The 16,963-nt window shown below is 26.1% G+C and overlaps 1 protein-coding gene and 1 long non-coding RNA gene across 9 annotated transcripts in view; one reads left to right on the top strand and one right to left on the bottom strand.

Annotated features, from left to right (window-relative positions):
• LOC127287858 (tyrosine-protein phosphatase Lar) overlaps positions 1–16,963 on the bottom strand; it is a 434,077-nt gene that overhangs the window by 270,767 nt on the left and 146,347 nt on the right. For all 7 annotated transcript variants that reach the window (XM_051314983.1, XM_051314984.1, XM_051314982.1 and 4 more), the window contains one exon: positions 5,620–5,755. In XM_051314983.1, the coding sequence (XP_051170940.1) occupies positions 5,620–5,680 (61 nt within the window). In that variant the 5' untranslated portion in view covers positions 5,681–5,755. The remainder of the gene's footprint in view (positions 1–5,619; positions 5,756–16,963) is intronic.
• The window catches only part of LOC127287861 (uncharacterized), a 120,865-nt gene continuing 111,704 nt past the window's right edge, over positions 7,803–16,963 (top strand). Inside the window, exons 1-2 of one of the 2 annotated variants that reach the window (XR_007843943.1) lie at positions 7,803–8,056; positions 8,269–8,340. This is a non-coding gene — a long non-coding RNA (uncharacterized LOC127287861). The remainder of the gene's footprint in view (positions 8,057–8,268; positions 8,341–16,963) is intronic. The other variant, XR_007843942.1, reaches the window with a different exon arrangement.

The raw sequence follows: 16,963 nt of genomic DNA, 5'->3' as shown, positions 1-16,963 counted from the left end.
GAAAATAAATGTCCAGTGGATATTGGATTTCTTTATATATATATAGGGTTTTTGTCGATGATTATTGTGAACAATTGACAAAGTAATTAATTAAATGTAGAAACCATATATTACTGACATTAATTACAATTGTAATTTACCTGCGTAAATGATTATTATGTTACTGAAGAATATAGAATGAATTTTTTAATTTTTCTAATTTTTAAATTATTATTATTATTATTATTATTATTATTTAACTTTGTTTAAGTTTAACTCTTTCAAATACCTCAAGGGTAACAACAATAGTCTCGTTTGATTAGAAGAGTATTTTTCTACTTGTCTTACTAAAAAGTAATTTTCTACTAGTCTGACTCGAAAAGTTATTTTCCACTTGTCTAATTTCTAAAGTAATTTTCTACTTGCTTCACAATTAACGTAGTTTTCTTATTGTCTTACTAAAAAAGTATTTTCTACTTGTCTGACTAATAAAGTAGTTATCTACTTGTCTTACTAAAAAGTAATTTTCTACTAGTCTGACTCGAAAAGTTATTTTCCACTTGTCTAATTTCCAAAGTAATTTTCTACTTGTCTGATTTAATAAGTAATTTTCTACTTGCTTCACAATTAATGTAGTTTTCTTATTGTCTTACTAAAAAAGTATTTTTCTACTTGTCTGATTTAGAAACTATTTATCTACTTGATTAAATAGTATTTATCTACTACTTTGATAAATACATATTTTTCTACTTGTCTGACTTAAAAACTGTTTATCTACTTGTCTGATTATAAAGTATTTATCTACTTGTCTGTTTAAAATGTCTTTTTCTACTTATCCGACTTAAAAAGTATTTACTTGTCATGATTAAAATGTCTTTTTCCACTTGACGGTCTCGTTTTTTATACTAGTCTGACTAAAAACGTTTGTATCTACTTATTTTCAAAAACAACTTTTCTTTTTGAATAAAAAATATCCAACTCTCCATATAAATAAAATTTTCATCAAATTTCTCCAAAAAAAATACCACTCAAAGAAATTTTTCTAAAAATTCTTTAAAAATATTTTTGTTACCCAAAATGAAATTCATAATATTCAGAGGCAAGCACATAGAGTAAAAGAGAGAGAGAGAGAGAGAGAGAGAGAGAGAGAGAGAGAGAGAGAAAACTTCAATATTACATTAATATTTGAGAATCCTCAGAATTGCCTGTATAAATATTTAATCAGATATTTATTTATTTATGTAAAACAAACCAACTACGAAGCCAGCTATATTTTATCCTATTTCAATATTAACCAAAAAGAAATCTGTTAAACTGATAACTATATATATCTTTGCTTTTCTTATTATCTGTTTGTTTTTTTATTCTACAACACACAAATATCGATTATTACGAATACGATTAGTCGAAAATTTATCGAATTTTCCCATATTCACATTAGGATTATGTCAAGTTATAATTAATTCACGAAAATACAGGATATATATCATTGTCATTATGGAGTCAGCGTAAAGCTCAACGGATTACGGAGTAGAGCGCGAGATTACTGAATTTTGATGTGAATTGTTGTATCTCTATAAAATTATCGAGTAGTGATAAGTGATCAAACATATATATAGATATGTTAAAATTTAAAAAAAAAATTGAGATAAAGAAAAAATAATTCATTAGAAGAATATAACAATGACCACAGTATCATATTATGCGATCTAGTGTTGGAATTATGGTGGCGCGCAAGAAGGTGATTTAAATTTGAAATCTTTCGTAGAAAATTAATGTAAACAAATTGAAGAGTTGCGTGTGTTGAATAGAAACTCTAACGCTTTATTGTTGACCCTCGAATTACTTTTTTTTTTTTAAAAAAACCCAATGGATAAGTCAAAGGGTCAACATATAAAATTACACACTCGTTTCTTTGCACGCAAAACTTCAATTACAATTGTCCAAATCGCCCTGTGATGACAATTATAAAATACCAAGAAAAATTAAGACTTTTTTAATTTTGTCAAATTTCCAAAAATAAAAAGTTTCGCTAGTTTTTTTAAAAATATATTTCAATAAAATAAGAAAACAGATATTAAAATTAAATCTCTAGAGAAAAAAAAATCCTTCCTGGAGAGAGATAAGCGCTAATTTTTCCTATTCCAAATTATTCTAAAAAATAATTTTCCTGATTTTATTTACGTTTTCAAACATTCAAATTTATTTCTAATAATTTTGATATTTTATATTTTTTTTCTCTCAAAAATTGAGAGAGTCTACTTTTTTTTTCTTTTTGCAAAATAAAAGAAAAAAATTTGATTAAAATTTAAAAGTACGCAAATACAGAAGTTGAATCAAAATTAGTTTAAAAAAAAAAAAAAATTTTTTAAAAATATAATATAGTGGTACTTGCATTGGGAAAAAAAACTTTCATTTTTTTTCATGAGACTCTTTCGGTGTGTGACATTGTCAGTATATAATGTCCTTGTTGTCCTTAGTGTCCATATAACGAGCACTGTCTAGTTGTGAACTTTGAATTTTCCATCAGCGTTGATCCAAAATAGTCACTAGATACCGGAGAGCCTCCGGCACATAGCAAAATATAGTTTCTAAAGCCCACACGTATAATTGAGCTTTAAAATCGTGACCTAACTTAACCACACACTACTCTCTCTTTAATATTTAACGGAGGGAAATGTCTATATAGTTTTGACGACATTATGTTTATCAATATTAATCAATAAAATTACCAAATATCTCACTATATATATATATAAGGTATGTATTTTCGATGTAAAATCGTGTGAAATCTTTATCGGTCAATTTTCGAGTATTATATATATATATACACACACATATTGGCACATCGTATAATATAGCGTAAGCTTTTTGAGCTTTGTTGTGCCTCAATATATATATATATATCGTCATTCACGCCGCGTTAGCTTACAAATTTTCCCGTTCCATTAGGGAAAAGAGAGGGGGAGGATGTCCGTGTGCTCTACACTCGGGGGGGGGGGTAGGGTTTTGCTATGCCGGAGCTTTTAAAGCTTGAACAAAAGCTTGTACAGGATGGCGCCGCACGTACGAGTTTCTACGCGAACGCTCCAAGAGCTTTCCGTTGTTTCATTACATCGAACCACCTCAAATTTTCTATTCCAACTTTTTTCTTAACCCCCCCCCCCCCTCCTCCCACTTACAATCTTAAGAATAATACTTTTCACGCGAAACAAACCCCCTCTTTTTTTTACAGTTCGCGATATCTTGAATCTTTTTTTTTTACCTACTAAATTCTTTAGAATACTTTTATAAATAAAATATAAAATTAACGAAAATTCTCTAACGTTGGAAATTCAAACATTTGTCGTTTTTTGTGCTCATTTTCTGTCAAGGAATTTCTTGTTATTATTCTCGTAATTGTAATTCGTATATTAATTCGAAATATTTAATTTATGTTTAAAGTGAAATATTTTAAAAATTTCTCATTTGTTTAATATTACACCAGTTTTATGTTATAAATGTACTTTTATATTAAAAAAATATTATTTGTTTGAATATAAATTAGTTAGGTAATAAAAAAAATTATTTCCTCTCTTTGAAAATAGTTATTTTGTAATAATAAATATTTTTATTTAATAATAATTTATTTATTTCATAGTAATTTTTTTTTTACTAAAGTTTAAGTGAAAAATAACTAATATTAGCAGAAATTTTCACTAATTTAAATTATTAGCAATTTTTACTAATTTTTAGTACAATATTCCTATCTGATTAAGTAATACTATTTTTTTTTTACTTTTGTAATAAAAAATAACTAAAATTAGTAGAAATTTTCACTAATTTTTTAAAAAAATTATTACTATTTTGTAATACGTTTTTTTTTTACTAAAGTTTTAGTGAAAAATGACAAAAAATTTATAAAAATAAATACTATCTTGAATTTCTAATTAAAAAATTGAATTCAAATTTTCTCTGTCAAACATAAAATATTTTATTTTTACTTCTAAAATAGAATTTTCCAATAAAATACCTTTTTATTTTATCATAATTAATTAAAAAATCGATATCAAAAGGTATCAGTAAAATTTTATCAATGATTATTATCGGTAAAAAATAAAAATTAATCATATGAATCGGCTGAATTTTAATTATTAATCAACAATTAATTGATTTTCTCTATATAGAAATAAAATGTCGCATATTACTTTTTTAATTTTCTTTTTCGTAAAACTAATCAATTATTCGTCTGGTATAATAAATTTTTTTTTTTTTTTTTTTTTTTTATAAATTAATAATAACGAAAAAGTTCAAGTAGACTATAATTAAAAATTAATTTATCAACAAATTCAGTTATATAGAGCAAATTATATTTTAATTAGAGAGAAAAAGAACTAAAAGTTTGAGAATTATATTTTTATATCTATATAGTCGTTACTAATTAACATTTTTTTTTTTTTTTAGTGAAAAAATAATTTTTATAAAAATACATAAAAAATAAATAAAAAATTATTTTTGTTGATAGTTTAGTTGACAACTAATTAATATCTACTATTCGCGTTGTCCATTTACTTTGTGTTTTCTGATTGATTGATGGTTTGCAATAACCGAGTGATTGATTAACAATGTAATTAGTACTCCGAGCACATTGTAAAACCAAATGACATATAATTTTCATATTTCCATTGTAATTAAGTAACGTTATTTGCAAAAAAAAAAACAATTTTAAAAAACCTATTAAAAAAAATATGTCAAAAAAACCTTTTTGTTAGATTTAATTACTAAATTGAAAAATAAGTAGTACAGGTCAATATTCACTTCGACTGTATAAAATTTTCAAATTTTTTTTAGTACATCAAATCGGTTTTAGTAAGACATAATAACTAAATTAGAAAATTAGTAGTACAAGTCAACGTTTAGTCAAACTTTAAATTATTTTAATTTTATTAGTAGTACAAGTCAATGTGCATTTCGATTTTTTACAATTTCAAAAAAACCTATTAAAAAAAATATGTAAAAAAAACTTTTTGCAAAATTTCAAAATTTTTCACACTTTTCCAAAATGTTATTTAAAAAGTTATTTACAGAAAAAAAGTTCGCAAAAAGGAAACTTACCAAAAAAAAACAAAAAAAAGCGTTACGACAAATGTTGAATTGTAAAATTTGCTATTCACGATTTTTTGCATTATGCAACGACATCAGGAATACGAGAAGTTCCTGTCTACTTAACTTAGACACGAGTTATAGTCACGCAAACTTCACTAACCCCCTCGAAGGTCGATCATTTTCAACAATAGGAGCATTTAATAAAACACTTTCAAAAAATTCGTTAAATCTTTGAAAGTGACAAACAAAATAAAAAAACCTATAAATTGCTTTCTAAAATAAACGCCTATATAACGAGCGTAAAGCACAGGTGTTTGATCAAGTTTAACTATTCTAAAACTTTACACAGACGCGCTCACAACAACGACCAAAGGGAAGAGAGAGTAGAGTTCAGTATTCCCACAGTCACGTGTGTTAGTTTGTGAACTTATTCACATCATCATCATACAAGTTCATATTAGAGTTCCACAAAAGTGCCAATGATGAAAGTCTTCCTTTTTTTTTTAAACACTAAAAAAAAATTTTTTTTTTTTTTCTTGATATTTTTTTACTCACCACCATTTTGCGCGATAATTGGGTCGATTGCCACCAACAGGACAAGGAAAATAGGAGTCATATTGACTCTTTTTCCCGCCTTTCCTTCGTCACCCGTCACACTGCACTCAAATATACCACCGTCGCAGAATGCTACCTATGACATAAAAAAAATCACCTCCTGTCAATGACATAATAATTTACCACTGACGATACATTTTCTTCATTCAGGAAAATCAGCAATCTTGCAAAAAAAAATTTCACTGAAGAAAAATTAGAGTATTTTTTCCACCAATGTTCAGTATTTATTTTTATATTCAATATTTTATTTTTACTTAGTATTTTTCCTATATATATTTTTTTTTGTTACCTTCTAAACTCGGATTGAGCGGAATAAAAAAATATTTTGTGCATTTATTTACAATCAAGGTATTTTTTTTTATATATATAGGAGGGATTATCAATTAGTAAAAATTTCTAAATGGGCAAATTTTTACTGAGATCATTTTTTTTTAAATTCTATTTTTATTTTTCTCAAGGACGAAAAAATGATTTTTTTTTCTCTCTTGGGATTATCTTGCCTCTTTTTTCCTATGATTCCACGACCATTCCATATTTTTGCGTGATATGAGTTGTAAAATTTGTGTTTTTTTTTTTTTTTCTTTTACTTCCGATTTGTGTTATGTTCTCCACGGGACAAAGATGACTTTAATAGTCTCTTCCTGTTTTCCCGTGGCTTTCGCCAGGGGAAATTTTTCATTTTCCGCTTCACGTAGCAGTTTTCTTTTTTGCACGCGGCTAATGGCGCGCGTCCTGTGATAATGCCCCTTCTGGCAGAAGCTCAACGTCGACGTAAAATCCCTTTTTTGCACGTACCCAGTTTTCACACTTTCTTTTCCCTTTTACGAAAAGAGAGAGAGAGAGAGAGGGGTGTGTGTGGGGGATGAAGAGAGGGGTTTTTCAGGTACTCAAAGCAAAATCCTCCTTTAAAGCCCGTTTTATAAATTGCCCTCGAATGACTAGTCAAGAAAAAATATCAAATGATATAGTTTCATTAAACATGAAATGTCAAAAACTTTTTTTTAATTCACTTATCACAATTTTAAAAAAAAATTTTTTTATTTATCCATGAGAATAGCACAACACATTTTTTTTGTCGGGGAAATAAAATTTTTCCAATTAGAAAAATTATTAATTTTTTTTGTAAGGAATTAAAAAGTAGCCGCAAGGGGATGTGAATTCGCGTGAGAAGGAAGTTTACAGAACGCGCGCTGCGGCTTGACTGAGTTACCCCTATACCCCCCTTTTCAACCCCCTCTTGTTTTTAGAGACGTTCGTGGCGCAAGCGCTTGAAACACACCAAACCCCCCGCGCCGTTTCGTTTGAGGGATCGTCGACCGAATTCCCGCCTGGCGAGATTTCCGCACGATCGGAAGGTATTTCAAGTCCAGGTCTCTCTCTCTTTCTCTCTTTTAACGCTCCTAACCATACAAAGTCCGTATCAGAACTAATGTCACTTTCGTGATGTCTCGTTATATAGTTGCTTTTGAAATTGGTCGTTATCTCTTCTTACTTTTTTTTTTTCAAACTGTGGTCACTTCTTGGTAAAAAAAAAATTCTTTCTCCAGTCATAAAAATTTCAACAAAAAAAAATTTCCCCTTTTTTTGCCATTGGAATAGAATTTTTAAAAAATGGTTAATTTAAATAATAAATAAATATCAAGTAAGAAAATGAATAGTATTCAATTTTAATTCACAGTATCACTGGAGGAAATGTCACTAAAAAAAAAAAGGGTACTCCAATCCCTTGAGTAGAAAAATTTCCATTTTTATAAATCGCCCCTCAAAGGGTTATAAATTTAATATCAGACTTTTTTTTTTTTTAAATAAATTTTTTTTCTCTACTTTTCTTTCTAAATCATTATTCGGGCAATTTTTTTTCCATTTAAAACTTTTTTTCCCCATTTTTCCTAATATACTCTCCTATAAAAATAATTTTTAATAATTAATTATTCCTAATAAAAAAAATAAAAAAAATTTTCATCAAAGTATAAGGAAGAAAAAGATCATTTAAAAAGTTTTTCCCATTCATTTATATGTACCAAGCTAATCTGCTCTCATAATTATAACAAAAGAAAAAAAAATTAAATTTTTGAAAAAAAATTCCGAGGGGGGAATAAGAAAATGAAAATTCAACTGATACTAGTGGAATAGGTGAATAAGTATACGTGAAAAGGGGGCGGGAATCACGATCCACATGGAACGTATACGAGAGAGAGAGAGAGAGAGGGGGAGGATTTCGGTGTTTCAAAATGACGCATGCGTTTTAAACGCGGAAAAGGGAATGTTTGAGAGGGGGGAGGTGAAAGCACGATAGTCCAACGTATCGCAGTTCTATTCCGATGTTTGTCCGCCTGGGTACCATCAGAAACGATTCGTTGAGAAACGCACCCACGAGGTAGACAAAAAAAAAATTTTTTTTCTCGCGCAAGAGTGCACACATATATTTTTATATATATATATATTAAATCTCTTGTATTCTTATTATTATAACATTCATATTTTATTTATTTTTTTTTTCTCAGTCGTGCAAAAATTAATAATCATATTTTCAATAAATGACTTTTTTTTCTAAATTGTTTCATATTTGCCGCAAAAATTCTAATGAAGATTGGAGCATTTCCACTATCAAGAAAATAATAATCCAAAAAAATAGTTATGCTGTCTTCTGAAATAATAAAGGTAAGTTTTGCATTTTTTATTTTGTGCTATCAAAAGTCTTTTTTTTTTTTTTTTTTTTTTTTTAATTTAGAGAAACTTTCCTAAATAGTTTTTTGAAGGGTAAAAAAAAGAAATGTGTTTCTATTTCCATGGAATTTGTAATTTAAAACAAAATTGGAAAAAAAATATGATTATAGTAATCTTAGATTATTTTTTGCTAATATTTTGCAAAAAAAAAAAAAAAAAAAGAAAGTTTCCTTAAGATGAAAAAACCACTTTTGTGTATTATTCGTACATTGTTCATATCTCGTAAAAATAGAAAAATTTATTTTGTATGTAAATGCTCGTTCGAGGAAAAAAAAAAAAACGACAGCGTTATTTATTTATTGCAGTCAACGGCTAAAAGGCCATTAAAAATATGATAAAAATTCAAAAAATAAATAAAAGTTAAAATATTGTTGACACACATTGGTGATAAGGATGGTGGGTGATAAAAAGAATTGTTAAAAAATTCCGTTGATAAATAATGCAATTTAAAAACAAGATTTTTACAAACAAAAAATCACTTTTTAATAATGGAATGAGGGCTAAAATTTAAAAAAAAATAAATTTTCTTTTTTAAATTAATTTTATTTATTACTTATTAATTTTTATATTTTTTTATTATTTATAATTTTACATTTATTTTTTTTATTTATAATTTATTAATTAATTATTTTTAAATCAAAATATTGCCAATAATCAAATAAAAGCAAAAAAAAAAAGAAAAAAAATAGAAAAGGGAAAAAAAAAAAAAAAATTTTCTTCTCTTTAATTCAACAATATTGAGATAGTGCTTGCTTGCATCTAAACTATGCACAAGCAGGCCCTTCATTTTCGATGTAAGAACAGACACGTATAGCGTGTTGGGATCAAATATTTGCTTTCGTAATTATTGCACTCGTGCTGGGATTCCCAGTGAATATTATCGTTATAGCACTAAAGTCATGTTGTAATCTTCACAAAGAGGATCTCTTTTAAATACAAAATCTCTGTTAGTATAAAACAGATATTAAAATCATATGTTCCAATAAAAAAAACAGTCCAAACTTTATTTTTTTTTTTTTAAAATACATAAATCTTATCACAAAAATAGTTACAAAAAATATTATTAAAAAAAATTAATAAATTGAAAAAAACCCCAATGAAAAATTACTTAAAACTCAATTTTACAAATAGAAAAAAAATGTATAATTAGAATTTTAAATTTTCATGTAAAATAATTACACGGATGTATTAATAAAAAAAATGGGGGGGGGGAAGGGAAAACCTCCACGAGAAAAGAAAAGTTATATTTACTTCTTGTTCATTTGTGATGTTTTATTTTCGGACGTAAAATCTTCATAAAAAGCGATGCATCGCATCTGGAAATGTGGAATTCGTAATGCAATTACTACGGTCTAGTATAAATCGTGAAGAGCAAGAAAATTCTATGCCGTTAATTCTGCACGGTTAAACTCAACACGAGTTTATTTGTTTAAGTATAATTATTCGTCTCTCCACATATATATATATATAGTAGAAAATTTTTTAAATTAATTTTTCCATAATAACACAAATTTTTCTTCATAATTAATAAATTTTTTTTTTATAAGAAAATTAAATAATTTCGCTTTAGACATAATTTCATTAATATTAATTTTACAAAAGTTAAAAAATAAATGAAATTATTTAATTTGAAAATTATTCAAAATCAAGAAATGAAATTAATTTGAAAAAAAAATATATTCAAAAGATTCGTATAAAGTAATCGAAGTGTAAATAAATATTTGTGAGGAAATAAATATTTTCCTATAAATGTGAAATTAATCATTTCTTCATCTTTTCTCGGTTGTACCGACAAAGAATCAAGTTTTCTTTTCAATTTTGTGCAATAACTTAAAACCGTAAGTCGCACAAAACTTAATTTAATATCGCGTCCGTTGTAGCGTACTAGTTCAATGATAAATCCCCGGGAGTGTCTCATACCATCTCTCTCTCTCTCTCTCTCTCTCTCTCTTTCTCTCTCTCAATTTTTTTCTTTCTCTCGCTTCGCTAGTTCCACTCTCATTCTTTTCTCTCTTTCTCCCGGACAAAAGATAACAACCAGAAACGAGGCAGTCGAGTAGGGTGGAATTCTTAAATAAAGCCAAGGGAAGTTCAAAAGTGAAAAAAAAAAAAAATGTGAGTTCTGAAAAGGGATGAAAGGCCACGGCATCAACAAATTTCCAACCCATTGAGTATATAAGATTATACAATTATGAAATAAAAAAAAAAAAAACAAAATTGAGATTCTAATTAATATTTACTTTCAAAACCGTATACAAATTCATTAACCACAAATTAATTAGCTATATTGAGTATAAAAAAAAACTCAATGGGAAAAACAAAATTTTTCAATAAGAGACACTCAATTACATTCTATAAAGAAAAAAAAATCCCAAGTCTTCTCGCATTATAAAATTTAAAAAAAAAAATTGATTTCACCCTGTCACTTGAAAAAAAAAATATATAATAATTTTCACACAAAAGCTTTTCAATTAACTATTTAATTTCAGCAAATAATCATCTTTTTTTTTTTTTAATTACCATCGGAAACGATATAATCTCTTTTTATTGATAATTAATTCCCTATATTGAGTTCGATAATTAAAAACTGAAGATATTTTTCCAATACATTCCGATTTCAGACAAAAAAAGGAAATTTCCCTATTTAATTAAAACTAAAAGTGTGAAACGAATAAAGAAAAGTTAAATAATTTTTTTCTTTTTTCTACTGAAAAAAAAAACATTTTTGGGGTCTATCCCAAAGTACTATTTTCAATTTAAAAAAGAATTGTCAATTAATTGGGAAATTGAAAATTTTTTTTCAAAAATTCTCTCTTTTTTTCACCGTGTAAAAAATATATTTTTACCGCGCTTATAAGAAATATTTTTCAAGGAAATGTAAACGATAATGTATCTTTGAAGACCGTGTTTTCTATGTGGGGTGAAGGGGAGGGGGGGTGGGGGGGGGGTTTGAGCGAAATAATAGCAATTTAAACAAGCTACGGAATAAAAGTTACCCTTATTATCGTGAGATTAGAATGATATGAAAAAAAAGGTCATATCGTGGGACGAATACAGTTATAGGACAATCGTATACTCGGCACATTCGAGCCGCTTTATGAATAAACATTTCTTGGGACGAAGCTGCAGAAAATTACTGCAGAAAATCCAATAGCACTCTCCCTCGTTCGCCAACTTCTTCATCTTCATACCACACACAAACCACTATCACCAACACAACTTTTATGCATGCATGCAACGACCAATTAAAGTCAAATGAAACTCAACTATTTTTCAAAAATTATATCATTCATTCATGTATACATCACTTTTCATATTACACACGGGGAAAAAAAAGGAGAGTTTGCATATTGAATTAAATTAAAATTTTAATTTAATAAAACTCTAATATTTTATATAATGAAATTCTTTTTTTTTTATGCAACAAAACTTAATTAGCATCAATTACGGTTAATATAATAATATAGAGTTAAATTATATAATAAGCTTTATATATATATATATATATATATATTAAAATCTTTTGTAATTAAATTAAAATTGAATTGCATTTTGTGGATTTATTTTTAAAACTTTTATATTCTTATTAAAAAATTATAAAGTGAATTCTATTTTTCAGAATTAAAAATTATTTTATTTATTAATGACAATTTGGCAAAAAAATGTGCATACTTTTTTAAATAGTAACTATGTGTTAGAACAAAAAAATTGTATAATTTTGGCAGCTTTGGTAAAGAAATTATTTAATTTTTATTTTTTGTAATTTTACAAGGTTTTTGTCAGATTTAATTACTATAAATTGATAAATAAGTAGTACAGGTCAATCTTCACTTCGACTGTATATCAAATTTTTTTTAGTAGATCAAATCGGTTTTAGTCAGACATAATAACTAAATTAGAAAATTAGTAGTACAAGTCAACGTTTAGTCAAACTTTAAATTATTTTAATTTTACTAGTAGTACAAGTCAATGTGCACTTTGACTATTTACAATTTTTAAAATTTTATAAGTAGTGAAAAACAGTTTTAATCAGACACAATTACAAAAGTGGAAAATCAGTAGTATAAGTAAATATTTAATCAGACATTCATTTTTTTGTAGTTTCATTAGTAAATTATTAGTAAATTTTATTAGTAAAGTATTAAATACTTCTAATTTTAGTAATAGTAAAAGTTGGCTTTAGTTAACCATAACTACGTAATTAGAAAATCAGTAGTATAAATAAATATTTAGTCAGACTTTTTAAAATTTTTATAATTTTATAAGTAGTACAAGTAATCGTTTAGTCAGACTTTTTTTGTCTTAGTAGTAAATCGTAACGGTTTCAGTCAGACATAATTACTAAACTAAAAAATCAGTAGTACATTCAATATTTAGTCAGACATTCTAAAATTTTGTCCATTTACCAGTAGTACAAGTAAATATTTAGTCAGACTGTGATTTATGTAATTTTATGAGTGGTACTAGTCAGTTTTAGTCAGACCATCTAATTTATGTCATTTTCCAGTAGTACAAGTCAATATTCGGTTTGCCTTTCGTCTATTTACAAGTAGTACAAGTAAATATTTAATCAGACTTATAAAAAAAAATTCTATTTTTCAGTGAATATTTTGTTCAATTTTCATCAATTTTTTTTTGTAATGTTATCAATATTACAAATAAATTAAATCGTTAATTTAACAAAATAGAAATTGTTTAAAAAGAGATAAAAAATGATTTTTTTCCCTAGTCTCAAGTTCCTTGAAATCGATTTCTTATATGTCAGTAATCATTTAAAAAAAAGGGGGGTGAGAGGGGTGGAAAAAAAGAGTTTAACAAATGATCACCGCAATCGGTAACTCGCAACGTTGGAAAACGCCGTTACATGTTAACGAGTGCTTTTAATCTAGTTCGAATCGACTCCCTTCGCCCAGTGCTCTCTCTCTCTCTCTCTCTCTCTCTCTCTGCTCATACTCCCAACGCCCAGACTAGAGGAATCGTTTACGCGAATGCAAACATTCAACCGTTCATTCGCAACCCTGCAACATACGCTTGAATTCTCATCCCTTCATTTAGGTTTCCTTTTGCTATAGGCCAAAAAGACTGATGCCAAGGGGAAAATGATTGCGTCCAATATAACATTAAACGAAATAAGTATTTCAAACAACTATTTTTAAAAATAACCATTTCTATATAGAAATTAATTAATTCTATTTCGATATTAATAATATTATATTGATTATTTAAATTAATTTTCCTTTATAGAAAACGTTTTCCATATATAGAATTTTTATTTAAATGAATTTTCTATTTAGTCCTCGTTAATTTTTCAATATAGCAGATATTCTAAGAAATTTTTATTTAAAACAATTTTCATATTTAAATTACACAATCCATATTTATAAATTTTACTCGTATATGAAAAATACTTGAATTAAAAAATGAACCTCAATATATGCAAATGCCCTACATAATCTTCAAATGTGGGCTAATTTAACAAATTATAAATCAATAACTTGGAAATAGTATGTCAAAAGGTGAAATTGAGAATTTTAAATGACAAAAGAGATTTATACTTATTACATTTATATTCAAAGTAAATCCAGAAAAAAATAAAATAAAAACATATTATAAACTTCAAAACAATTTATACAAAGAGGAATTTTGTAGGATTAAAAAGGACAATCAACATCAAAAAGAGAATCAATTTTTCATTCTGTAATTACGTTTATCTTTAATATAACTTTTTATATAAAGAAAAACAAAACATCCAAAAATAACAAAGGGAGACGAGAAAAAAATTTAATTTCACAATGATATATATATATATATATATATATTTTCTAATTTCACTGAAATTAAAATGAGAGAAAATAGAATTTTTCTTTTTTTGTATAAAATTTTCATAACCAGATTTTCATCAAAAGTTGTGTATATAAACAGAAATAAGGCTACTTGGAAAATATATAGAGCAGTCTAATATTGAATTTAAAGTCATCAACAGACTGTGTATGTGAGCAACGACAAAATTAATAATTATGCAGAAATGTAGCAATTAAATATATATATAGAAATTTGTAAACAAAAAGCATAAAACATAAATATATTTAGCGGGAAAACAAAAATTATCAAAAGGAAAATTATTGTCATATACTTGCTCACTGAAAAAGAAGGGGACTTATTACCTCCTATTTTTCTTAGTTTGTAAAGCACAATTGTTTTTCTTCCTCTTTTTCCCAACTTTCTTTTTATGAAGATTGAAAACGTAGACAACAAACATTTATTTCACAGAATACATTAATTTCTTTGTAAAATTAAACAAAATTCTAGATAAAATTCATTACACTTGTCACTCTATATTATTATATTTTTAATTTAAAAAAAAAATATATATATATTTATGGGCAATTATACCTCATGAAAAATGTATAATAAAATTATTTACTTTTCGTAAAAAGATAATTTATATATTTTTTTTTTTTTTCATTTAACTGACAACTGTGGTGTTATCAAAAATTTATTTCTATTTCAAAAAGAAATATACCAATTCACAACGAAATGCAACAACTGCCGAGAAATTGCAAGGAAAAAAAGAAATATAAAACGAGTATCTCAGGAAAAATTTATGAAAGGTTAATGAATTTCTACCCGCGCTATAGTAATGTCTGAAAATAGACTTGGTTCCTTAATGGTGCAATATTTTAACAAGGATTTATGAAATCTAATAAACTATCAGCCGCAATATAAAATAAAAAAAACCCCCACACATATTTCCTAATAGAATTAGACAGACGCAAAAAAAAATAATAAAAAAATTTCTTTATAAAGAAAACATTTGAATTGGAAAAATAATTTGACAATTTTTTTTTTTAAATAAAAACTAAAATTTTCAGAAAAAAAAATTTTTTTGTTTGAGATCTATATGTCGAAAGTTTTCGAACTATAATTAAAAACAAAAGTTATACAAACACGCGATTCAAAAGATTTTCACATCATTTATGACTTTTCTGATGTGTGTCCAAAAATAAAAAAGAACAGATTACGGTCGAGTTGTCCTTAAGAGGTTGACACGTCTAACCGGAAGTCAGAAGTGCCTTCCTCACCCTCTCTAACCAACCCTATATAGTCGTTCTCGACTCGCGATTTATGTGCGTCACGACAGCCTGTTGCTCACTTGCCCGCCCTTTCGTTTTAGGCCTGCCGTGATATTCCAACATATATGACCGACAATATAATTCACATTATTTACAAATCAATTTTCTTATATAAATATGTACATTTGTCTCTTTGATTCTCTTTTTTTTTTTAACAAAAGAAAAATATTCTTTCACACATCACAAAAAAAAGTTTTATTTGATTCATTTAAATATTTATTTGATAAATAGTCAAGTAACCGTTTATTTGAATCAAATAATTTTTTTTCTCAGTGTACAATAATTCCAATCATTGAAACAGCAAAAATGTAAATTTTTTTGCCACTAAATGAAAAAATCTTCTTAGAATTTTATAATCAAAAATATTCTTCTATTATATTAAGTTAACAAATTTCCAAAAGCTACACCGACACCATGACCTCGACACCGTCCTTGGAAAATCTATTTTCACTTATTTTCAAATAAATCAAAATACTTTGCCATATGCTTTTAGAAAATCTGACATACTTTTTTTTTGTAACATATTTTTTCAATTTTAACCCGAAAAAAGGATTATTTTTTATTTTCATCCCAAAAAAGGGTTATTTTGCAATTTTATGCAATTTTTTACGAATTTTTGGATATATACCTTTAAAATTACTCTATTTTTAAAATGTTACTCATAAACAATTTTTTATGGTTTTTTTTATTATTTATTTTTGTTTTTTAAATTTTTAGTTAGGAACCTATAATATTGTGCCTAATTTTAAGTGTCATTGAAATCAATTGTTTTTAACTTAATAATTTTAACATTTCTTATTTTAAAACGAAACATCTTCTATTATATTAAGTTAACAAATTTCCAAACGTAACACCGTCACCGTGACCTCGACACCGTCCTTGGAAAAACTATTTTCACTTATTTTCAAATAAATCTAAATACTTTGCCATATGCTTTTAGAAAATCTTACATTTTTTTTTTTGTAATATGTTTTTTCAATTTTAAACCGAAAAAGGGTTATTTTGCATTTTCATCCCAAAAAAAGGGTTATTTTGCAATTTTATGCAATTTTTTGGATAAATACCTTTAAAATCTCTTTATAATGGTTTACTCTGGATAATAAAAATAAAAACCGATATTTTAAAAGGTTTTTCGATTTATTATGAACATTTTTCTAAAAAATTTGCAAAATCTCCATGTGTTTGTGGGGCAATTTACAGCAATATAATATAATATAATATAATATAAAAAAAATATAATATAATATAAAAAAATATATTATAATATAATATAATTATTATTGTTGTTATAATTATAATAAATTAAAACATTCAATATTTAACAATTGTCATTTCATTCTTCAATGATACTGATCAAAATTAAGATAAATTTTATACAATATTAATAATATATTAATTAAAACATAATTTATATATATAATATA

This window comes from Leptopilina boulardi, unplaced genomic scaffold (assembly GCF_019393585.1).
Source record: "Leptopilina boulardi isolate dan_hultmark-lab unplaced genomic scaffold, ZJU_Lbou_2.1 LbouV2_376, whole genome shotgun sequence".
Classification (NCBI taxonomy): domain Eukaryota; kingdom Metazoa; phylum Arthropoda; class Insecta; order Hymenoptera; family Figitidae; genus Leptopilina; species Leptopilina boulardi.
This window is presented reverse-complemented; position numbering and strand designations above follow the sequence as displayed.